The following is a 23,467-nucleotide window of genomic DNA, read 5'->3' on the forward strand; positions in this document are numbered from 1 at the left end:
TCATCCTAACATAACAGTGCGTTTCCCGCCACTAACACAACATCGCTGATTCAACCACTTGACCAGTGTGATCCACATTCAAGGTGTATGTATTTTTTTTTTAACGGCGAACTATCTCTCAGATGCTGCAAGCAACAGGCGATTTTGAAAATCCCAGGAGTTTACCAACGGTGAGGGAATGGTGGAAGTCGGAACACTTGGCACAAATGGCGATGGACATAGACCCAAGTTTAGAACGGAGTCAGCATTTCAGTTGTTCCCTGCTGTCAACCCTTCTTCCCTACAAGCAAATTTATGCTGAAAAACAAAATGCTGCCAAGCAAAGAACCCTCACCACTTTATACAATTCACTGTAATCTTCTGCTGCCGGCAGATCTAAGAGTTCTGTGAGTCTTTCTTCACCCCTTGCTGTGCTTGATATTATCCTGATGACCACAACCGTCCACCTTCTCCATGTAAAGCTGCCCGACACCACAGCAACCACTCATCTCCCAGGGCGAACACACCTTTCACTGTTGGTGAGTACTGTACACCAGAGGATGTTAACTTTCTATGATTTATTACATTGAATATTACCTTAAATTGATTAAATATAATACAAATGTTGTAGTACTGCTTTTGTGTCATATTGGTATAAAAATGTGAATAAGTTACAGATAAAACATATTTAGGAAGCCCTCTGGAAAGCATCCCTATTTTCTCCATTTAAATAATTATTCACATTATGCAATTTCACATTATGCGTCAACTTCGAGGAACGTATCCCTCGCATATAACGAGGATAGGGTGTACCATTTAATGTTGAGGGCAAAAAGTTCCACTTTTGTCTCATCCGATCACAAGACCTTTTCTACATCGTTACAGTATCTTGTAAGTGATGGGCAAAGATGTCCTTATTTTAGCCAAGCTTCTTCCTTGCCACTTTTCCATAAATATCCTTTTTGTGCAAAGCCTTGGAGATTGTGGTTACATAATTTTCCCACTTTTTCACAATGGAATGCACTGAGCTTTGAGGCATGTTCGGTGGTATGTACACTTCCACAGATTTGTGCTTCTCTATTATAATTTCTCTGACTTGTCTTGAACGCTCTTTTGTTTTCATTTGGTTTGGTCTATTGAAAATATACCATACTGTTGGACCTTACAGAGAGAGCATGTATTGAATTCACTGAAAACAGATGATGATCCTTCAATTATCTAGGTACATCGTTATATTGGGTAAGATACAATATTGTACCTGAAGAAAGTTAACATAGTAATTACAAAGGGGGATGAATACTTTTTCAGCCTCGCAATTTTGGTTTTTAATTTTTAGTAAATTGTTGGCAGATTTTGGAGTTTTTCCTTTTGATTTGCTATGATGTACAATGTTTTGTAGATAACCTCAAAAATCCTTCTTCAATATATTTTAAATTCAGAAAATGTAACAGTAAAATGTGAAAATAGTTGATAGAGCTGAATACTTTTTCAAGGCACTGTATATAACTTAAAGATATTTTGCTAATAGCAGTAGTAATGGGTAATCAGTGTACCTGGAGTAATTAGATCATGGTTGCTGGTTTGAGAATTTCTGGACATCTATAGGCAGTTGATATAGTTTTATATTAGTCATATTTTAATAGAATTAAAATAGAATTTTAATTTTCTGTTTTCTTTAAATTAAAGGTATAGCTGGAGTTAAAAACAGCATGAAATAAATGTAAATTAAAAGCAGATAAGTAATATACAAAACTTGAACAAAACTTTAGTTGTGTTCATTCCAATGATTACTCTTTAATTTCTAATATTAGCTGTGGAATAATTAACTTTACATACATGGGAAGGTTAATTGTTTCTTTCTTTTTTTTTTGTTGTTCGTTGCATTAGAAGAAACTGTTACCAGTCCCCAAATTTTTGTTGCAATTGGGTAGTCAATGAAAATAATAGATTTTAAATTAAATACAGCTTTAATTAAAAGATGTGTGGAAATAATAGATTTCTTGCTTTGTTTAGAGTGCAGGAATTTTTTGTTCGAAAAGCTAATGTGAAGAAAGACATGCTTGCCAGCACCCATTTAATCCTGCAAGAACCACAGGGATCCAAGTATGAAGCTGCCAAAAAGTGGGGTTTACCAGCTGTATCTTCTGCTTGGCTATTTGAATCAGCTCGATCAGGAAAGAAGGCTGATGAAAGCAAATTCTTGGTGGAAAATTTTAAGAAGCCTGGTAAGTATTGTGTGAATGATTGTTTTAAAACACATTTTCAAGCTATAAATTTTGAAGATAAAGATAATGAGAAAAGTTCACCTTGTCATACACAATGAGGTGTGACAGAACCCAGACAGATCTGTGAGTACAGATCCAGAATTCCTTCACAGTGACATCACGTGTACATAGGATCGTAAAGACAGCTGTTGCCATAATTAATCAGACCATTGACTATAGGAGTTATAGGAGTTGGGATATTATTTTGAAGTTGTATAAGATGTTGGTGAGGCCGAATTTGGTGTATTGTGCTGTCACTTACCTGCAGAAAAGATATCAGTAAGCTTGAAAAAATGCAGAGAAAATTTCTAAGGATGTTAACAGACCTGAGTTATAGGGAAAGGTTGAATAGGTTAGGACTTTATCCTCTCATAAGAGAATGGGTGTAGATCTTATAGAAGTATACACATTTATTAAGGGTATAGAAAAGGTGAGTACATATAGTTTTTTTTCCCTTAAGGTTGGATGAATCAGAATTTATAGGTTTAGGGTGAAAGGTGAAATATTTAAAGGGCATCTGAGAGGCACTTCTTCACACAGATGCTGGAGCAAATGTGGAAGTGGTGAATGCAGGTTCACTTGCAACATTTAAGAGAAATTTGGATAGGTACTTGAGTGAGGGAGGTATGGAGGGCTATGGTCTGGGTGTTGGTAGATGGGTCTAAGCAGAAAAACAAGTCAGCACAGACTAGATGGGCTGAAGGACCTGTTTCCGTGCTTTAGTGCTCTATGGCAGTGGTCCCCAACCTCCAGGCCGCGAAGCATGCAGGGGTGCAGTGGTAGCCAGGACGCACCCAGCACATCTTCGACTTTTTTCTTAAAGATGTGCTGGGTGCGTCCCGGCTACCACTGCACCCCTGCATGCTTCGCGGCCGGGTATCAGGTGGTCCAGAGGGTGGGGACCACTGCTCTATGGTGTTGATGTTGTTCTTAAGTCATTTGAATCCGTTTGATGACACCATCCATCACTTGCTGATAGGATGGTGAGTAGCTTGCTTTATAGGAATAGGGTGTGCCTGGGCAATTTTCCTTATTGTTTGATATATACAAATGCTATAACTATGCTAAAGTAGCTTGACTAGAGTTAGAACTAATTCTGGAGTGTAGGCCTTATTACTCCAGCTACAATCTTCTTTGGGTCCTATGTTCTTTGCTATATTCGGTGTTCTTGACATCGCATAGATGGTATGAATTGAATTAGCTGAAGATCTGTGTCAATTATGATGGCGATCTCAAAAGGACACCATCACTTCTGGCTGATTATCGTTGATTCGCCTTTCACGCTTGTACATTAGGTTGTGCTTTTGGAACTGTTCTCTCCTGAGTAGTTTTTAAAAAAAAAAAAAAAATCCAATAGAATTCTCAGCTAGATGTGAAGGGCTACAGAATTTTATGTTTATATTGGTTGTAATACCATCAACTTCATGCTGTTTTAACTGTCTTGTGTGCATGCAGACCACTGCATAGCAGTTCCAATAGATTAGTGCTTCATTTTTAAATGTTCCTGTTGGTGCTGTTGGCATATCCTTCTACTCAGAATTTCCACATTTCCCTGCTAGAGCTGCCTTCCACACGTCACCACTATCTGCTTCTGCAACAACAGAATCTCAGATTACATGACAGACTAATCTTGGGTATTTTAAATGAAGATACCCAAAGCAAAATACTGGAAAGCTAGAACAAAAATAGAATATACTTAATATGTCAGAGCTGATGAAAGATCATCAATCTGAAATATTAATTTTGTTTCTGTGCATAAATACTGCTTCCCCTGCTAAGAATTTCCGGTACATTTCTTTCATTAGCTGGAGATTTCAGATATGTATATTAAAGTTCCATGCATTTACTGTGTTGCCAGTTTGTTTGACAAGAAATAAAAAGTTAGAAGAAAAGTATTATTTTGATGTATTTAGGGGCCTTTCTGTCTTTAAAAAAAATAATAACTGACTTTGAAACTGGTAATCTGTTTCTAGCTGTTTGGAGTATTTATGGCATTTCTGCCTTTATTTCAGATTTCTGTCATCCACAATATTTTGCTTCTGTATTTAGAAGTCGTGACTTTGTATTGAATACTACTGTTGCCACCTTAAATTACTCCTTTTCTTAAAGATGGTTCTTCAGACCTGCACCTTTGATTGATCTTGTTTTCACATACCCAAATATATCCTTATGTACCTTGGTGTTAAATTTTGTTTGGCAGAAATCTGGTAAAGCACAGTGGAGAGATTGAGTTGATTACCTTAAGTAAATACAAAGTGGTTGCTTGGAGCTAAGGGTTTGAATGATCATGTCCCTGTTCTGAAAATTTTGTGTTGATTTCTGTAACTTAATTTAATTGTTGGAATCTGTGACTATGCATGGTTTTGTTAAAATATTTAAACCTCTTTATTAAATTTTTACATGAATTAGTTGAAAAAGTCCATCAGCCTGCCACAGATTTGTGCAAATTACCAGAACGTTCACCTGAGCTTTCCTCAACCAAGCTAAGCACTGCTGTGACTCCACTGGATATTAACAGGTTCCAGAGTAAAGCCTTCCAGATGGTTGTATCTCAACAAAATAAAACAGACAAAACAGAAGAAGTTGAACAACCCATTCAGCAGAAAGAAGCTAATTTGCGACTTGATACACCTTCAAAATTCCTGTGTAAGGACAAGCTCTTCAAGCCATCCTTTGATGTTAAGGTAGTTGCAAATTCTCTTAACCCAATACAGAAAAGGTGGCTGACAACAGATTTTACAGCTTTGTAATAAGAACACTTGGTTTAGAGTATATGTGCTGATGAACACTGGAGTTAATGATGGAGGTGTGGAATATTTATTACAAGATGGTTGTGTTATTCAAGAACAGTATTTAAAACAAAATAAAGGAGCAACAAAACTAGGGCAATTAACTCAAAATGCTGGAAGAACTCAAAGGTCAGGCAGCTTTTATGGAGAGGAACAAACAGTTGACATTTCAAGTCAAGACTGGGAAGGAAGGTATAAGAAGTCAAAATAAGCAGATGGGTGGAGGTAAAGGAGTAAAATTGGCAGGTGATAGGTGAAACTAGGTGAGGGGGAAGGGGGTGAAGTAAGAAGCTGGGAGAGTGTTATCGGTGGAAGAGGTAAAGGTCTGAATAAGAAGGAATCAGATAAGAAAGGACAGTGGACCATGGGAGAAAGGAAAGGAGGAGGGGCACCAGAGAGAGGTGATAGGAGATAAAGAGAAGAGAGCGGTAAGGGGGTAACCAAAATGGGGAATGGAAAAAGAGAGAAGAAGATGGTGGAGAAATTACTGGAAGTTAGAGAAATCAAGTGTTCGTGCCATCAGTTTAGAGGCTACCCAGGTGGAATACGAGGTGTTGCTCCTCCAACCTGAAACTGGCCCATGGACCAAAATGTCAGAATAGGAATTTAGAAGTCAAATTGAAATGGGTGGCCACTGGAAATTCATCCTTTTATGATAGATGGAGCAAAGGTGCTCGATGAAGAAGTCCCTCAATCTATGTTGGGTCTCACTAATGTAGAGGAAGCAGCACCAGATACAGTAGGTGGCAGTTGGTAAGTGAAGTGTTGTCTCGCTTGGAAGAACTGGTTAGAGCCCTGAATAGTGGTGAGGAAGGAGGTATAGGGGCAGCACTTAATACGCTTGCAGGGAGTACCAGGAGGGAGATCAATGGGAAGGCATGAATGGGGAAAAAATGTCAGCAGTGATCCTTGTGGAAGCTGGGGATGAAAGATGCCATTATAGATGGCTTAAGTTATGGAGAATGATATGCTGGTTGTGGAGGCTTATAGTATGGTAGAAAGGTCAAGGGGAACCCTGTCTCTGTTATGGTGATAGGAAGTCGGAGTGAGGGCAGATATCTGGGAAATAGAGGAGATATGGATGAGGGCAGCATCAATGGTAGTGGTAGGAAACCCTGTTCTTTGAAGAAGGAGGACATCTCTGAAATGGAAGGCCTCATCCTGAGAACAGATGTGGTGGCGACGAAGATGCTGAGACAAGGGACAGGGTGGGAAGGGGTATAGTCAAGATAGCTGTGAGAATCAGTAGGTTTATAAAAGATATCAGTAGATAGCCAGTCTCCAGAGATGGAGACAGAGAGATTGATAAAGGGAAGAGAGGTGTCAGAAATGGGCCAAGTAAATTTGAAGGTAGGGCGGAATTGATGAGGTTAACATGGGAGTAGCATCACTGTAGTCATCAGTATAGCGTAAAAGATTTGGGGAGCAGTACCAGTGTAGGCTTGAACCTGGACAGTTCTACATAACCAAAAAAGCAGACATAGCTGAGGCCAATGTGGGTGCCCATGACTATACCTTGGGTTTGGAGAAAGTGAGCGAGGTCGAAAGGGAAATTGTTGAGTGTCATGACCAGTTCCACTAGACGGATAGGGTCTAGACGGATAGGGTGGTGATGGAGAGGAATTGGTTAGATGTGTTGAGGATGTCCCTTGTCCTCATTCTCTGTTCACTGGCTTTCACAGTCATCAGATCCTTCTACAGAACCTCTGACTGCTCCAATGCTGTTAGCTGATGAATCTTCCTCTGTCCTACCCTTGCAGTATTATAAACCCAGCATCTGCAGTTTCCTATGACCAAATCCGGTATGGTCCAAATAAGGAATACACATAATAATTTAACTAGTGTGTTAAATTATTTGTCTACATTAGTCTTGGGAAGCATCCTGAACTACATTATCTGTTCATCCTGGTTTCCTAAATATCCACTAATGGCCTTTGCTTTTCAGAACTGCACGATTCAAGGTCATACCTTACTTTGATTGTTACCTTAAAGACAATATGCCAAAATCCACCATTACGCTCATTGTGCCCTGTCCAGTATGGTAGATTCACCGGAAGTAACAGGTTAACTGATGGCAAGGGAAACTCCTCTCAATTCGCACCTGCCATCCTCCTTTAGCTTGTGTACCAGTGCCATTCCATATTTAATAATATGGAAGAAGCACTTAAAGAAGTAAGAACACAGAATATATATTTGTTGGGAATATACACCTGGTCAATGTCTCTGATCAAGTCTAGCTTTGGTAATGCTACCACAGACAAAGCTGGCTGAGTCCTGAAGGACATGGCTGCCAGACTAGGTCTCAGGCAGGTAGTGAGTGAATCAATGGAAGGGATAAATTTATTTTACCTAGTTGATACCGATTTGCCTGTGGAGGCGCATCTGTCATGCGTTAGTAGGAGTGACCACCGGAAAAACCTGCTCTCACCCTGACTGCCTCCAGCATGTCAGTCCATGTTCTCTTCTGCTGCGATGAGGCCACACTCAGGTTGGAGGAGCAGCTCCTGTATTCCACCTAGGTAGCCACTAACATGATGGCATGAACACTGATTTTTTTGAACTTGTAATTGCCCCTCCTTCTCCTTCACCATTCCCCATTCCCATTTTCCCCTCTCACCTTATCTCCTTACTTGCCCATCACCTCCCTCTAGTGTTCCTCCCCCTTTCTTCCATGGTTTTCTGTCCCCTCCTATTAGATCCCCCCTTCTCCAGCCATTTCTCTTTCACCAATCGACTTCCCAGCTCTTTACTTCACCCCCCCCCTCTCCTGGTGTCACCTATCCTCCCCTCCCCCCACCTTCTTACTCTGACTTCTCATCTTTTTTCTTTAGTCCTGATGAAGGGTCTCAGCCCAAAAAGTTGACTTTACTCTTTTCCATAGGTGCTGCCTGCCCTGCTGAGTTCTGCTAGCATTTTGTGTGTGTTGCTTGGATTTCCAGAATCTGCAGGTTTTCTTGTTTGTGATGATCTTTAATTGTGTTGTGTGGTGCTACGATCATGCCTCTGAGACCTGCCTGATTGGCACTTAAATAGGTTGGACAGTAGATCAGGCCTGGGTCATTGCAGAAAGATACCCCTGGAAAAGCGCCAGGCGTACTGAAGAATGAAATGCCAACTTGCTAAAGTGTAGCACAGGACTAACTGTAAACATAAGTGAAAAATTCATGGCATGGCCAGCAGGCCAGATCAGCACTCTGCAGTCTTGCACCATCTAAAAGTGAATGGTGATAGTCAAATTTAAAATGCTGATGTGAAGCAATAACATCTGCATCCCCAACAGTGATAGGGCACTGGCTGTGAATCCTAAAGACAAACATGAAGCATTCATATCCACGTTCAGGCAGAAATTCAAACAGAAGTGCAAAGTGGATGATAAGTCTGAACATCCTCCTGCGATCCCCACCAGCACAGGTGGCACAGTGTGGCCTGAACGGAGCATAGAAAATTATGAAATTCATAGCAAGTATAGATAGGCTTTGTTTTCCAAAATGAAAATGTCCTATACCAAAGGGCTTAGGATTCACCATACTGAATATTAATATTTGTATCACTGACACACAGTGGCTGCTGTGTGTATTATCTACTAAATGCACTGCATTTACTCACCCAAGGTGCTCTAATAGCACCCTCCAAGCCTGTGATCTCTACCACCAAGGATAAGAGAATCACCTGCATTGAAGCATCAACCACCCACAGGATACCATGCAAACTGCATGCAATCCTGACTTGTATATCTAATCATTTATCATTTAAATCATGGAACTCCCTGCCCAAGAGAACTTGGGGCACTTCCACCAGAAGAACTGTATTGATTCAAGGGCATTGAGGAACTGAATGTTGTCTCTACAACACAAGAAATAGGAGCGAGAATAGGCCATTCAATCGTTTGGGCCTGTTGCACCGTTCATGAAAATGCTGGCTGGACTTTTGCATCCATGCCATTTTCCTACACTGGTTCCACATTGATTCCTTTAATATCTATCAGTTACTATCTTGGAAATGCTCCACAACTGAGCTTCCATTTTACTTTTGGATCGAGAATTTCAAATGTCTACATCAAATGAGTTCTGTTTTGGAGTAAATTAATGTTGTACAGTTACTGGTTGCTCTAATCTAATTCAGTGGTTTCTACTCTAGATACTGTTATAATACAGGAAACATGGAAACCAATATTTATTCAGCAGGTCTTCGTATTAATTGCATTCTACGTATTATAAACAGATTATAATAACAATAAATTCAGTGGCAGTTTTTCTATAAGCCTGAAATAATTGTCCCACAATGTTACAGTGGACAATGTACTGATAGAACAGTTGTATAGTAACAAAGTTCTCAATGAAAGTAGCTCTATTTATGTATGTGGCCCATATAATGCAGACCTGTGTATTATGTGAATGTTTGTAAACTCAATAGATTTGGCTCTTCATTGTCCTCAATGCTGTTTCACTGCATTGCACTCCTTCCTGGTTTCCTATTATATCATTTATGCTTTCTTCATTATAGGAAGCATTGGCAATTCTGGAAACTCCAAAGAATCCAAATCAACGTAGCAGAAAGATGAGTACTCCGCTTTCTGAAGTAATTGGTAGGAATTTGAAGGTGGCTTTAGCTAACAGTAGACGGAATGCTGTAGCATCATCTACCACTAGCCCTCAACTTCATGTAGTTGAGCCAGCTAAGGTAAAATGAGAATTTGTTTTTTCAGCACTTGTTGCTTTAGAGACATTTATTTTGTAGGCAAATTGTAAAGCCTTTAGGAGTGATACTGTATGGGAGCATTTGGCTGCTACATCTCAGCTCTAGGGATGCAATTTTAATCTTGGTCTTAGCTGCTGTCTGCTTGAGTCTACATTTTCACCCCATGAATGCACGGGTTTCTTTCTGGTGTTTCAATTTCTTTCCAAAAGGCAAAAATGTGCTAGTTGTCACTGTAGGTTACACTGTAATTGGGAGCAGAAGGGAGAGGATATTTATGGGAATGGAAGTGGGGGAAATGGAATTGGTGTAGATGAGTGCTTAGAGTGAGTAGTCTGCATAGAGATGATGGGCGGTAACACTTGTTTCCATGCTATGATTCTGTAACATTTCCCTATTCATAACTACACCCTATCCTCGTTATATGCGGGGATACGCTCCTCGAAGTCGACGCATAATGTGAATAATTATTTAAATGGAGAAAACAGGGATGCGTTCTTGAGGGCTTCCTAAATATGTTTTATCTGTAATTTATTCACATTTTCATACCAATAGAACACAAAAGCAGTACCACAAGGCAACATTTGTATTATATTTCATCAATTTAAGGTAATATTCAACATAATAAATCATAGAAAGTTAACATACTAGGGTCTACAGTACTCACCAACAGTGGCAGGTGTGTTCGCTCCGGGAGATGAGTGGTTGTTGTGGTGTCAGGCAGCTTTACATGGATAAGGTGGATGGTTGTGTGTCATCAGGATCATCAAGGACAGCAAGGGGTGAAGGAAGACTCACAAAACTCTCAGTACTGCCAGCAGCAGGAGATGACACCGGTTTGAAGAAAGTGGTGCGGATTGTTTGCTTGGCAGCATTTTGTTTTTCAGCATAAATTTGCTTGTAGGGAAGAAGGGTTGACTGCAGGGAATGACTGAAATGCTGACTTCATTCTAAACTTGGGTCCATGTCTATCGCCATTTGTGCCCAGTGTTGTGCAGCCTTAAAAAAAATTCTGCCAGTTGCTTCAGAGTGGAAGACCTGACCTTTTTCCAAGATTCGTCAATGTTGATGGCATGTCTGATGCTGAAGGACTACCACCATTCCCTCACTGTTGGTAAACTCCCGGGATTTTGAAAATCATCTGTTGCTTGCAGCATCTGAGAGACAGTTCGCTGTGAAAATATGCCTTGAATGTGGATATCACACCTTGGTTGAGAGGTTGAATCAGCGATATTGTGTTAGGTGGCAGGAAACGCACTGTTATGTTAGGATGAATGCTGTCCAAATGTTTAGGATGGGATGGCAATTTATCAAGCAACAAAAGAACTTTAAAGGCAAGATCCTGTTCCCGGCAGTAGCGTTCAGCCTCAACAGCAAACCAATCTTCAAAGATTTGACCAGTGACCCATGCTTTCTTGTTAGCTGACAAGCAAACAATCCTCACCACTTTCTTCAAGCCGGTGTCATCTCCTGGAAGATTGGAGGATAACTCATGTTGTTCTGTTATTTAAAAAAGGCTCTAAAAGTAATCCGGGAAATTATAGGCCAGTAAGTTTGACATCAGTAGTAGGTAAATTATTGGAAGGATTACTGAGAGATAGGATCTACAAGTATTTGGATAGACAGGGACTTATCAGGGAGAGTCAACATGGCTTTCTGCGTGGTAGGTCATGTTTAACCAACCTTTTAGAGTTTTTCAAGGAGGTTACCAGGAAAGTAGATGAAGGGAAGGCAGTGGATGTTGTCCACATGGACCTCAGTAAGGCCTTTGACAAGGTCCCGCATGGGAGGTTAATTAGGAAGATTCATTCGCTAGGTATACATGGAGAGGTAGTAAATTGGATTGGAGATTGGCTCAATGGAAGAAGACAGAGAGTGGTAGTGGAGGATTGCTTCTCTGAGTGGAAGCTTGTGGCTAGTGGTGTGCCACAGGGATCAGTGCTGGGTCCATTGTTATTTGCCATCTATATCAATGATCTGGATGATAATGTGGTAAATTGGATCAGCAAATTTGATGATGATACAGAGATTGGAGGTGTAGTAGACAGTGAGGAAGGTTTTCAAAGTTTGCAGAGGGATTTGGACCAGCTGGAAAAATGGACTGAAAAATAGCAGATGGAGTTTAATACAGACAAGTGTGAGGTATTGCACTTTGGAAGGACAAACCAATGTAGAACATACAAGGTATATGGTAGGGCACTGAGGAGTGCAGTAGAACAGAGGGATCTGGGAATACAGATATAAGTTCCCTAAAAGTGGCGTCACAGGTAGATAGGGCCATAAAGAGAGCTTTTGGTACATTGGCCTTTATAAATCAAAGTATTGAGTATAAGAGTTGGAATGTTATGGTGAGGTTGTATAAGGCATTGGTGAGGCCGAATTTGGCGTATTGTGTACAGTCGCCAAATTACAGGAAGGATATTAATAAGGTTGAAAGAGTGCAGGGAAGGTTTAGAAAGATGTTGCCGGGACTTGAGAAACTGAGTTACAGAGAAAGGTTGAATAGGTTAGGACTTTATTCCCTAGAGCGTTGAAGAATGAGGGGGGGATTTGATAGAGGTATATAAAATTATGGTGGGTATAGATAGAGTGAATGCAAGCAAGCTTTTTCCACTGAGGCTAGGGGAGAAAAAAATCAGAGGACATGGGTTAAGGGTGAAGGGGGAAAAGTTTAAAGGGAACATTAGGGGAGGCTTCTTCACACAGAGAGTGGTGGGGCTGTGGAATGAGCTGCCAGATGAAGTGGTAAATGCGGGCTCGCTTTTAACATTTAAGAAAAATTTGGACAGGTACATGGATGAGAGGTGTATGGAGGGATATGGTCCAGGTGCAGATTGGTGGGATTAGGCAGAAAAATGGTTTGGCACAGCCAAGAAGGGCCAAAAGGCCTGTTTCGGTGCTGTAATGTTCTATGGTTCTATGGACAGGAAGCATATTCTTACTCAAACCCTTAAGAGCATGGGGGTTTAGTGAATAGTAAACTAAGAGAGGCTTCATCTTACAGTCTCCTTGGCATTGGAACACATAAGCAAAGTCAATCTATCCTTTGCTGCCTTGAAACCTGACACAGTTTTTTCATCCTTACTTATGTAAGTGCATTTCGGCATACGCTTCCAAAAAAACCCGGTCTCGTCTGCATTAAACACCTGCTTTGGTGTGATGCCTAACTCATCTATCATAGCCTGCAACTGCACAGGGTAGCATCCCAGAGCTGTGTTACCTTCACCTGACACTGCCCTGTTTATATTTTTCAACTTTTTTTTTCCAAGTGTTAAAGTGGTTCTCTGCTGCTTGGCTGATGGCCCAGGACTTGACATCGGATGCTTAGGAGGCATAGTTAAATATTTCAAGCACAAAATCACTGCACCGTAGGTAAAAACACAAAAGTTTAAGAGCGCTAGATCACACATCCACACATTGCCAAAACCAATGCGAGACTGTGAGGCGTGTGCACGTGACTTGTATTGGCAGGAAAGCAGTTCTCCTCGCATAACTGTGAATCCGCATGGTGTGAAGACACATATAACGAGGATAGGGTGTATAAATTTAAAGCTTTGTATGTGGATATCTTTTTCTTTCTCTATTTGTTTTATTCAAATACTTCTTTAAGCCAAATTTTCAATATCAGATACATAGAAATCCATAGCACATTACAGGCCCTTTGGCCCACAGTGTTATGCTGACCATGTAACCTACTCTAGAAACTGCCTAGAATTTCCCTACTGCATAGCTGTACAGGAAAATACTACAGGTATTGAAAATCAAAGTAAAACAGAAAATATTCCAGCTGCTGATAATCAGAATTAAAAACAAAAAACACTGATTACTGAAGTCTCTCACAGTTTTCTTCTATGTTGAACCTTTGTCTTTTTCCACTCCCTGTACTTTCTATGTCCTTTAATAGTTTTTTTTATTTTAAACAATACAATGCTTCACCTTTCACCATAAATTAGCCATCATTGTTCTAGAATGATGACATCTGCTTCAGTATAGACATTATAAAGTATTGGCATCAATATTTTCCAGCTTCTGATCAAACTAAATACATTCTGGAGGACTTTGTTTGATTATTCATTCTGGAATGTGGCAATGTCAGTGTAATATGTTGATATGTTGGAATACAAGTTTTATTTTAACTAACTGAAATTTCTGTGAATTGGACTGCTTTTTCTCAGGTTTTGCATTCCCTCATATGAAACCTATCCACTTAGTGAATAAAAAAAACATTCACTGCAATTCTGTTGTTTTCTTTGACAGGAAGAACCTAACATCTTAGCAGATGTTGTGATTTGTGTCAGTAAGAAGCTTGGTAAGCGACAGGGTGATCTGAATGCAATCGCAGCCTCTCTGGGAGCAGATTACAGGTGTGGATTTATTGTTCCATTGTACCTACTTCTTAAATTGATTTTCTTTCTGCTTTGGACAAATCAAAACAAACTTTAAACTTAATATTTTCATTTTTAGGTGGAGTTACGATGAAACGGTAACACATTTCATTTACCAGGGCAGGCAGAATGACACCAGTCGGGAATACAAGTCTGTCAAAGAAAAGGGCATTCACATTGTCTCAGAATACTGGCTATTTGCAGTAAGAGAACTATTTCCTTTATGATGCAGTTTGGCCTGGGGCTCTGCAAAAAGTTTCTGCATCAATAAGTCTCCTAAATGTTTTGACTTTCTATTTATTTGAATTCCATCAGTGATGGTCTGAAAATTTCCATTTAGGCAATGCATTACACATCCATCTGTTGGAATGATGAACTATATGTCTAGAAAGAGAATGTTTTCAGTTCATTTTCTTTGTTCCATTTGTTTTTCTATTTTTAAGAAAAACTGCTAAAGTTTTGCTGATTTGGCTGTAACTATTGTTCTAAATTCTAGCAATCGTAGGCGCAATATAAATAATTCCTTTGTTTTTCCCTTCATCCATCTGATCAATTTACTTTGCATTCTGTTTAAACTGTTAATTATTTTGAGTGTACTTGTATAATTACTGTTGGTCTCAATGAAATTTCAAAGGCTTATCCTGTGCATTGGCCATTTTGCCACCTGATCCATTCATGTTTTTAGGCAAAATTATTACTCATTTTATCAACCAAGAGTCTACACTTCTGTTTGTCATCAAAGGAGACCAGTTAGCCAGTCAAGATCAAGCTGCCCCCTTGCAGAGAAATGTGTTCTATCATCCTTGACCGATACCTCTGAAAACTCTTTTCCCTTCAGTGCCTTTATAAATCTCTTTTGAAAATCCAGTTTCGATTATCCTTTAATTATAAGGAATTGAAGAGCTCCAGCCAGTTATAGTGTGAAATAGGCCCCTTTGAGCTGTGCTACCCAGCCAACCCCTGACTTAACTCTAGCCTAGTCATGGGTAAATTTACAAAGCCTACTAACTGGCGTTCTTTGGCGTGTGGGAGGAAACTGGAGCACCTGGAGGAAACCCAAGCATTCCGCTGGGAGGACGTACAGACTCCTTACAGATAAAGTTGGAATTGCACTCTGAACACCGACACCTCAAGCTGCAGTAACCGTTTAGTGTTTTTGGATCTGGTGACCTTAGTTAAAATTGGATAATACTGCTATTGTTCCTTGAAAGGAATGGCATCCTAGGGGAGGGAGGGAACGTCGACTCAGACCATAAGTGGCCTGTGTCAGGTATTTTCATGCCTTACATGCCTTAATGGCATCCTAGCTTTCAGATAATTATGATGACTGGTTTATGCAAATCTAAAAGACATAATATTTGGATCACTTTTGATGCTTTACAGGTGTATAAAGCGAAACACTTTTGTGTGATTATTATATCATCAAATACTCCCAAGTTCGAGTTAGTGGACAGAGACATCAAAACCCAGTTAAAGGAGCACCACGCAAGCTTTCAATTTCCAACTGCATTGTTTCTATCTAATTGACATTGCTAAGCATGAACATTGACTTCTCTAATTTCCGCTAATGCCCCACCTCCCCCTCGTACTCCATCCGTTATTTATTTACATACACACGTTCTTTCTCTCTCTCTCCTTTTTCTCCCTCTGTCCCTCTGACTATACCCCTTGCCCATCCTCTGGGTTCTCTCCCCCCCCTTCCTTCTCCCTGGGCCTCCTATCCCATAATCCTCTCATATCCCTTTTGCTAATCACCTGTCCAGCTCTTGGCTCCATCCCTCCCCCTCCTGTCTTCTCCTATCATTTTGGATCTCCCCCTCCCCCTCCCACTTTCAAATCTCTTACTATCTCTTCTTTCAGTTAGTCCTGACGAAGGGTCTCGGCCTGAAACGTCGACTGTACCTTTTCCTAGAGATGCTGCTTGGCCTGCTGCGTTCACCAGCAAATTTGATGTGTGTTGCTTGAATTTCCAGCATCTGCAGAATTCCTCGTGTTTACGTTGCTAAGTTACTGATAGCTTGTATCATGTTTCTGCCAGATTCTACTTACTTTTATAAAAATCTCCATTATTTGGAGACAATGTCAATAAATTCCTCAGTTCTAAGGAGAATGCCTTCAGATTCTCTAGCTTTACCACAATATTGAGGTCCCTCATATTGTGTTCCTAGTGTGATGTTCAGACTAGACAGTACTAAAGCTAGATTAGACCTAACCACCAAAAGAGGGTCACTCAACTGAAGTAAATATCCCTGTTTTTCACTTCATGGATTTGTGAGATCTGCAACTGATCTGCAGTTCTTTTTTTTATTCCCAATGTCAATCACTGTTTGTCGAAAATCAAAAAAAATTGCAAACTTGAAAATTTGCGACAAAAACAAACAGTGGAAAAGAACAAGTTTTGAAACATTCATGGAAAGAAAAATGGTCAACATTTCATATCTGTGACCTGCTTTCGCCCCTCGGTTTTGTACAGATTTGTAATGGTGAAAAATGTGCAATGTATCAATGGCTCATTGGATCCTAAATTCCACAAATATTTAATGGCTTTAGAAATATGAAGTCAATATTTGGATTGAAATGAAATTGCAGTAGAATATGATTTCATGGGCCAGCTGGTGGCACAGTGACATCAGCGGTGGACTCTGGAATGGAGGCTCCCAGGTTCGAATCCAGTTCGAATCCACGCTTTCCATCCGTGCCGGGTTGAGTGTCAAGATCGCAACTCGACTTTGTAAAATAAAGGGAAAAAATACTGCAAAATGGCTGTGTGAGGAGTGGTGCGCCTCTCCCTCTCCCTCTCCCTCTCCCTCTCCCTCTCCCTCTCCCCCTCCCTCTCCCCCTCCCTCTCCCCCTCCCTCTCCCCCTCCCTCTCCCCCTCCCTCTCCCCCTCCCTCTCCCCCTCCCTCTCCCCCTCCCCCTCCCCCTCCCCCTCCCCCTCCCCCTCCCCCCGAGCCTTGTAAAGGCATGAAAAAGACATCGTCCCGCCAACATTGCATGCACGCACACGCCAAAAAAAATTTTAAAAAGAATATGATTTCATTGTTACTGTTTTTGTATTTTATGAACAGATTGATAATTAGAACACTATATCTTGTATATTATTTGATACAGTGTGCTGATGAACAGAAGAAAGTGCCTGAATCTCTTTATCCTCACACGTACAATCCCAATATGAGTCTGGATATGAATGCAGTTCAAGAAGTCAAAGTCTCTGCTCACCACTGCCCATCTGAAGCAAGATCCGAGAATGAACAGGTACTGTAAGGCTCTGTAATGTATAATTTGTGCTGTTTTTATTGATGCAAGTTTCCTTGGATAATTTGTGTGAGTCAGTCCTACTGACTCTGCTTCAGCAAAGTTCACTGGCAGACCTCCAACTATTTCCTGAGGCGGCCAACTGTTGTTCTTGTTTCTGAAGGATACATCTTGCAAAACTTGATTAAAATAAAGAAATTTCATTCCCCTCTCTTCTATTCTCAGTCTATTAAAAAAAATACGCTTTGTATTCTTTCTGACATTGGTTCTATAATATTGAGACATAACGTGTTTTCTTCCTTTCCTCAGCTCCACAGTTGCCAAATCTTTCTTTAACCCAGAGATATTTCAGTGACTTATTTCTCTTCCTCGTTTTAACGTAATAGCTGTGTAGTTTCTCATAATACTTTCTTTGGTGCAAGTAGCTCTTGGAAATGTTTCTAAAGACCTGTTTCTGAAAAGGCCATCTTGTAAGTTTGTAAAGTAAGATGTAAATAAATAAATGCCAGTCTTGCAAGTGACTTTCATATTCTGAAAGTAAATGCATAAAACAAAAACTCAGGCATAATTCTTTTTTCGCTGCATACTTATTACAAATGTAGTTGCCATGGTTTCCAGTGGTTTCCATCAACTCCCACGTACTGCAGTGGAAGTACAAACCTATCTTGCTGTACTTGATGTAAATATTTTAACATAATCAATTTATTTAATTTTTTAAGTGCTGCCTGCACTTTAACTGAATCACCTACTTACCAGGTTCCATACTCCGTGGACGCTATGCTTAAAAAAAAGTGTTGTGCCTTAGTTATCTGATTTGGATTAATTAATTAGTGCTAGTTGTTAACCAGTTACCTAACAGACTTCTTCACAGCTATTTAAAAATCACAAGTTTAAGAAAATTTAATTGTAAATCTAAATTAAATCATAAATTTTAAAACACGAGATGATTTAAGTATGAAAGTACAGGCATCCTTCATCAATTTTATAGGCTCTCAAAAGACAGCACCTACAACATGAAGTAGTATTCTGTCCTAACTTAAGGCCGGTCATATATGCAATAGCAAGATCTCAATGAGAGTTCGCCAGAATCACTCTTGAAATGGGGCAGTTTTTTTCTGAGGAAAACTTTAATTCGACTAGGCCCTACAGTTTAGACTGAATGGTGATCTCATCAAAACGTACAAAATTCTGATGTAGCCTAACAGGTTAGATGAACAGATGAAGTTATTTGTGGCTGAGGTGTCCAGGCACAAGGTCACAGTCAGAAATAAAGGGCTACCTTTCACGGAAAAAAATAAGAAATTTTGTAGAGTTGTGGAGTGCTATAGTACAGAGTCAGGTCTTTTGGCTCATCTAGTTCATGCAGACCTAGATGCCCCATCCCAGCTAGTCCCGCTTGCCAGCATTTGACACATGACCTTCTAAACCTTTCCAGTATGTATACCTACCCAACTCTTCTAAAAGTTATTATTGTATCTACCTCAACCACTTCATCTAGCAGCTGATTCCACATAGCTAGCACTCTTTGCATTAAAAAAAAGCCACTCAAGTTCCTTTTAAAAATTTTCCCCTCTCACCTTAAACTTATGCCCTCTGATTCTTGATACCCTAACCTGGAAAGAAAACTAAGTGTATTCATCCTAACTACGCTCTCATGATTTTATGCACTTCTATAAGATTATCCCTGTTAGGAAGGGATGGTATATGAGAATTACGTAAGAGCAGGAAATGTGTTATAAAGACAACTGAAGTCTGATACTGAGTGCATGAAGACAAGGTAGTGAATTAATGACACAAGCAGAATAAACAAGGGCTTCAAATAATTACCATTAAAGAGGTGTGGTTGCAATGGATCAAGGTTGGAAAGTAAATATGCTGGATTAATTAATTTTGATACATATAATGAGGCAGCGATTCATTAAAATTAGAGACTAGGATATAGAGAAATGAGTTAATGTGGTTGGAGTTAAGAAATCACAAGGAGCAGGAAAATATTGGGAGTTATATGCTGTCCGGCCCCAATGCAGTAATGGTAATGGAGGGCACTGAATAGTCAGGAAATTAGAGTGAACATCTGATTGTGTGGGATTTAATCTACATATAGACTGGGTAAACCAACTGAGCAGTAAAATTATGCAGAATGAATATATGGAATGTATTCCAGATAACTTTGTTGAGGAGCCAAGGAAGGAAAGTTTATATTTGTATTGTGAAATGGAAAAAGAGACGCTTGATAATATGGTAATTAAAGGGTCTTTTAGGAAGGAGTGATCATAAAAAGTTAAATTATGGTTGAAAATTATTTACTTCAATTTGATACAGATTTTGAACCTGAATAAAGCAAACTACAAAGGCATGAGTTGGCTATGGTAGAGAAAGCTATATTAAAGTATATCATAGTGAATAAGTAACTGCTGACTTTTTAAACTTTGAGGCAAAAAAGAACTGCAAAAGTGGTCAGCCATAGCTATCAAAAGAAGTTAAAAGTGATATTCGTTCAAAGAATTGATGAAGAAATTGGGCAATATCCTGTTTGTTCTTAATGGAAAACATATATTGGAAATAGTGAGGGAATGTAAATCTAGAGATGTTCAGAGAAATTAGTATTGCAAAGATAAAGAGACTGAAAACTGACACATTCCTGGGATTTGATGATCATCTAAGGGCTTTGAAGGGGTTCACCATGAAGATAATGGATGTACTGATGGTCAACTACCAAAATTCTGTAGAACTTAAAACAATTTCCACAGATTGGAAGGTAGCAAATGTTGCCCCAGATTTAAGGAAGGCCAGAGAGAGAAAATAAGGAACTGTTGAACAGTTAGCATGACATTAGTAATAGCGAAAATGCTGAAACCCATATCGAGCAAGTAGTCATAGGATATTGGGCAGTTAATATGAAACTAGGAAGGGGAAACAATGTTTGACAAATCTGTCGTGATATTGCAGCTATCGTTGGAGCGGCCATTATGTGAGTGGGCTAGTGTTAGAGCTTTTGCTCAGCAGGTTTGGGTGAGAACAGGCACAGGCTAGAACTTAAGCTTGAGAAGTATAACAAACGTAAGCAGAATAGGATGTTAGTTCAGAAAGTGGAATGTTCCCCCTGTGAGGTGGGATTTCAGAATACCTGATGACAACGTCTGCAGCAAGTGCAACTAACTTCAGCTCCTGACTTGACAAAGTTGAGAAACTGGTGCTGGATATACTCTAGACCATCTTGGAGGCTGCAGACATTATATAAGAGACTTCTGCTTAGTTGGTCACACCCAGAATGCAGGCTTCAGATAGATGGGTGACTATTAGGAGAAGTAAGTGGAGTAAGTAATCATTGCAGGGTTACCTTGTCGCCATTCCCCTCATCAACAAATCTACCCCTTTGGATATTGCTGGAGGTTGATATATCAGAGAAGCAGCAGCAGCTGGGCCAGTGGCTCAGCAGGGAATAGTGATAGGAGGCTCAATAATTAGAGGGGACAGACAGCAGATTCTGTGAATCTGTGGCTGTGAAAGAATAGCCAGAATGGTGTGTTAGGGAAGAAGCTGAAGAGTAGGATCTCCAAGGTGGTAATCGGTAGATTGCTCCTAGTACCATATGTGAGTCAGGGCTGAAATAGGATGATTGTACAGATGACTGGGTGGCTGAAGACACAGTGCAGGGAGCAGGGTTTCAGATTTCTGGATCATTGGGATCTCTTCTGGGGAAGGTATAACCTGTGCGAAAAAGGACAGGTTACACCTGAACCCGAGGTTGAGCCGTTGGGGATCAGGCTGAGGATGGGGCAAGTGGTATACATGTTGAAGTGAGGAAGGACAAGCAGATGATAGGGCAAAATTGCAGTCAGTGGGATGAGTTGAAGTGTAATATGGGGGCATAATTGAAAAGGGTGATGAATACATGACTGAAGGTGCTGTATTTGAATTCTCTCAGTATAGGGAATAAGGTAGATTATCTTATTTAGCGCAGTTAGAGATTAACGTTGTGGGCAAAACTGAGTCATGACTGAAAGAAGATCATAAGTGGGAGATTAACATCCAAGGATACATCATGTATCGAAAGTACAGGCAGGTAGGCAGAGGGAGTGGGGTGGCCCCGTTAGTTTTTAAAAAAAAGTCAAATCCTTAGAAAGAGGTAACATAGGATTGAAAGTTGTTGAATCCTTATGGGTAGATTTAAGAATCTGCAAGTGTTAAAAGACCCTGATTGGAGGCCTCCAAACGGTAGCCAGGATGAGGTATACAAATTACAACATGAGATAGAAAAGGCTTGTAAAAAGGGCAATGTTACGATTGTCTTGCATATAATGTCATACCTGCCAATCTCTCACTGCACTAGATAAGATGATCTACCTTGTGCAGGTAGATTGTGAAAATCAGGTAGGTGCTGGATCCCAAGAGAGAGAGAATTGGGAGAGTGCCAATGAGTAAATGGAGCTTAGAAAAACAGAGGGCTATGGGTATAAATAGATCATTTCTATAGTAAGGACATGTTCAGCATAGCTTTGTTCTGTAGGCTTTCTATGTTTCTATGAGTTGGCTTTTTAGAGCAGCTGGTGGTTGAGCCCACACACAAGATGCTGGAGGAACTCAGCAGCCCAGACAGCATTTATGGAAAAACGTACAGTCACTATTTTGGGCCAAAACCCTTTGGCAGGACTGGAGAAAAAAAGCTGAGGAGTAAATTTAAAAGGTTGGGAGAAGGGAGAGAGGTGATAGGTGAAACCTGGAAGGGGAGGGGTGGAGTAAAGAGCTAGGAAGTTGATTGGTGAAAGAGACAGAAGGCCATGGAAGAAAAATGGGGGAAGAGCACCAGAGGGAGGCGATGGGTGGGCAAGGAGATTAGGTGAGAGAGGGAAAAGGGGATGGGAAGTGGTGAAGGCAGGGTGGAGGGGGTATTACCGGAAGTTTGAGAAATCGATGTTCATACCATCAGGTTGGAGGCTCCCCAAATGGAATATAAAGTGTTGTTCCACCAGCCTAAGTGTGGCCTCATCACAACAGCAGAGGCCATGGATGGACATATTGGAATGGGAATGGGAAGTGGAATTAAAATGGGTGGCCACTGGGAGATCCTGCTTTTTCTGGTGGACGGAGTGTAAATTCTCGGTGAAGTGGTCTTCCAATCTATGTTGGGTCTCACCAATATACAGGAGGTCACACCGGGACATAGTAGATGACGCCAACAGACTCGCAAGTAAAGTGTCATCTCACCTGGAAGGACTGTTTAGGGCCCGGAATGGTAGTGAGGGAGGAGGTGTAGGGGCAGGTGTAGCACTTGTTCCACTTGCAAGGATAAGTGCCAGGAGGGAGATCAGTGGGGAGGGACAAATGGACAAGGGAGTCGTGTAAGGAGCAATCCCTGCGGAAAGTAGAAATTGGGGGGGGGGGGGGGGGGGAAGAGAGGGAAAGATGTGCCTGGTGGTGGGATCCCGTTGGAGGTGGCGGAAGTTTCAGAAAATATCACTATCACCTGATGTTTCTCTCTCCCCTCCCCACCTTTTAAATCTATTCCTCTGCTTTTATTCTCCAGTCCTACCGAAAGGGTTCGGTCCAAAGCGTCAACTGAACTTTTTTTCATAGATGCCTGACTTCAGTGGTTGTGAAGATGTTGGAGTTCATTGTTAATGATGATGTTTTGGGGTACTTGGAGGCACATGATAAAATAGGCCAAAGTCAGCATTGTTTCCTCAAGGGGAGATCTTGCCTGACAAATTTGTTGGAATTCTTTGAGGAAATAACAGGCAGTGCAGACAAAGGAGAGTCAGTGAATGTTACTTACTTTTATTTTCAGAAGGCATTTGACAATGTCCCACACATGAGGCTACTCAACAAAATAAGTGCCCATGGTATTACAGGAAAGATGGATAGAAGAATGCCTGACTGGCAGGAGGCAGTCTGTTCGGCTGCTGGTGCCTAGTGGTGTTCCGCTGAGGTCGGTATTGGGATAGCTTCTTTGCGCATTATAGGTCAAAAACTTGGATGATATAATTGATGGTTTTGTAGCCGAGTTTGCAGATAATACAAAGATAGGTTGTAGGGCAGATAGTGTTGATGAAGCAGGGAGTCTGCAGAATGTGAACAGATTGCAGGAATGAGCAAGGAA

At 40.6% G+C, this 23,467-nt stretch overlaps 1 protein-coding gene across 6 annotated transcripts in view; it reads left to right on the plus strand.

The window, feature by feature from the left end:
• Nucleotides 1–23,467, plus strand: part of topbp1 (DNA topoisomerase II binding protein 1) — a 117,848-nt gene that overhangs the window by 54,149 nt on the left and 40,232 nt on the right. For all 6 annotated transcript variants that reach the window (XM_072283718.1, XM_072283721.1, XM_072283720.1 and 3 more), the window contains 6 exons: nt 1,993–2,204; nt 4,653–4,927; nt 9,536–9,712; nt 13,985–14,091; nt 14,192–14,315; nt 17,224–17,367. In XM_072283718.1, coding sequence (XP_072139819.1) covers nt 1,993–2,204; nt 4,653–4,927; nt 9,536–9,712; nt 13,985–14,091; nt 14,192–14,315; nt 17,224–17,367 — 1,039 coding nt within the window. The remainder of the gene's footprint in view (nt 1–1,992; nt 2,205–4,652; nt 4,928–9,535; nt 9,713–13,984; nt 14,092–14,191; nt 14,316–17,223; nt 17,368–23,467) is intronic.

The sequence above is a fragment of the Mobula birostris genome, chromosome 19, assembly GCF_030028105.1.
Source record: "Mobula birostris isolate sMobBir1 chromosome 19, sMobBir1.hap1, whole genome shotgun sequence".
NCBI classification, from domain to species: domain Eukaryota; kingdom Metazoa; phylum Chordata; class Chondrichthyes; order Myliobatiformes; family Myliobatidae; genus Mobula; species Mobula birostris.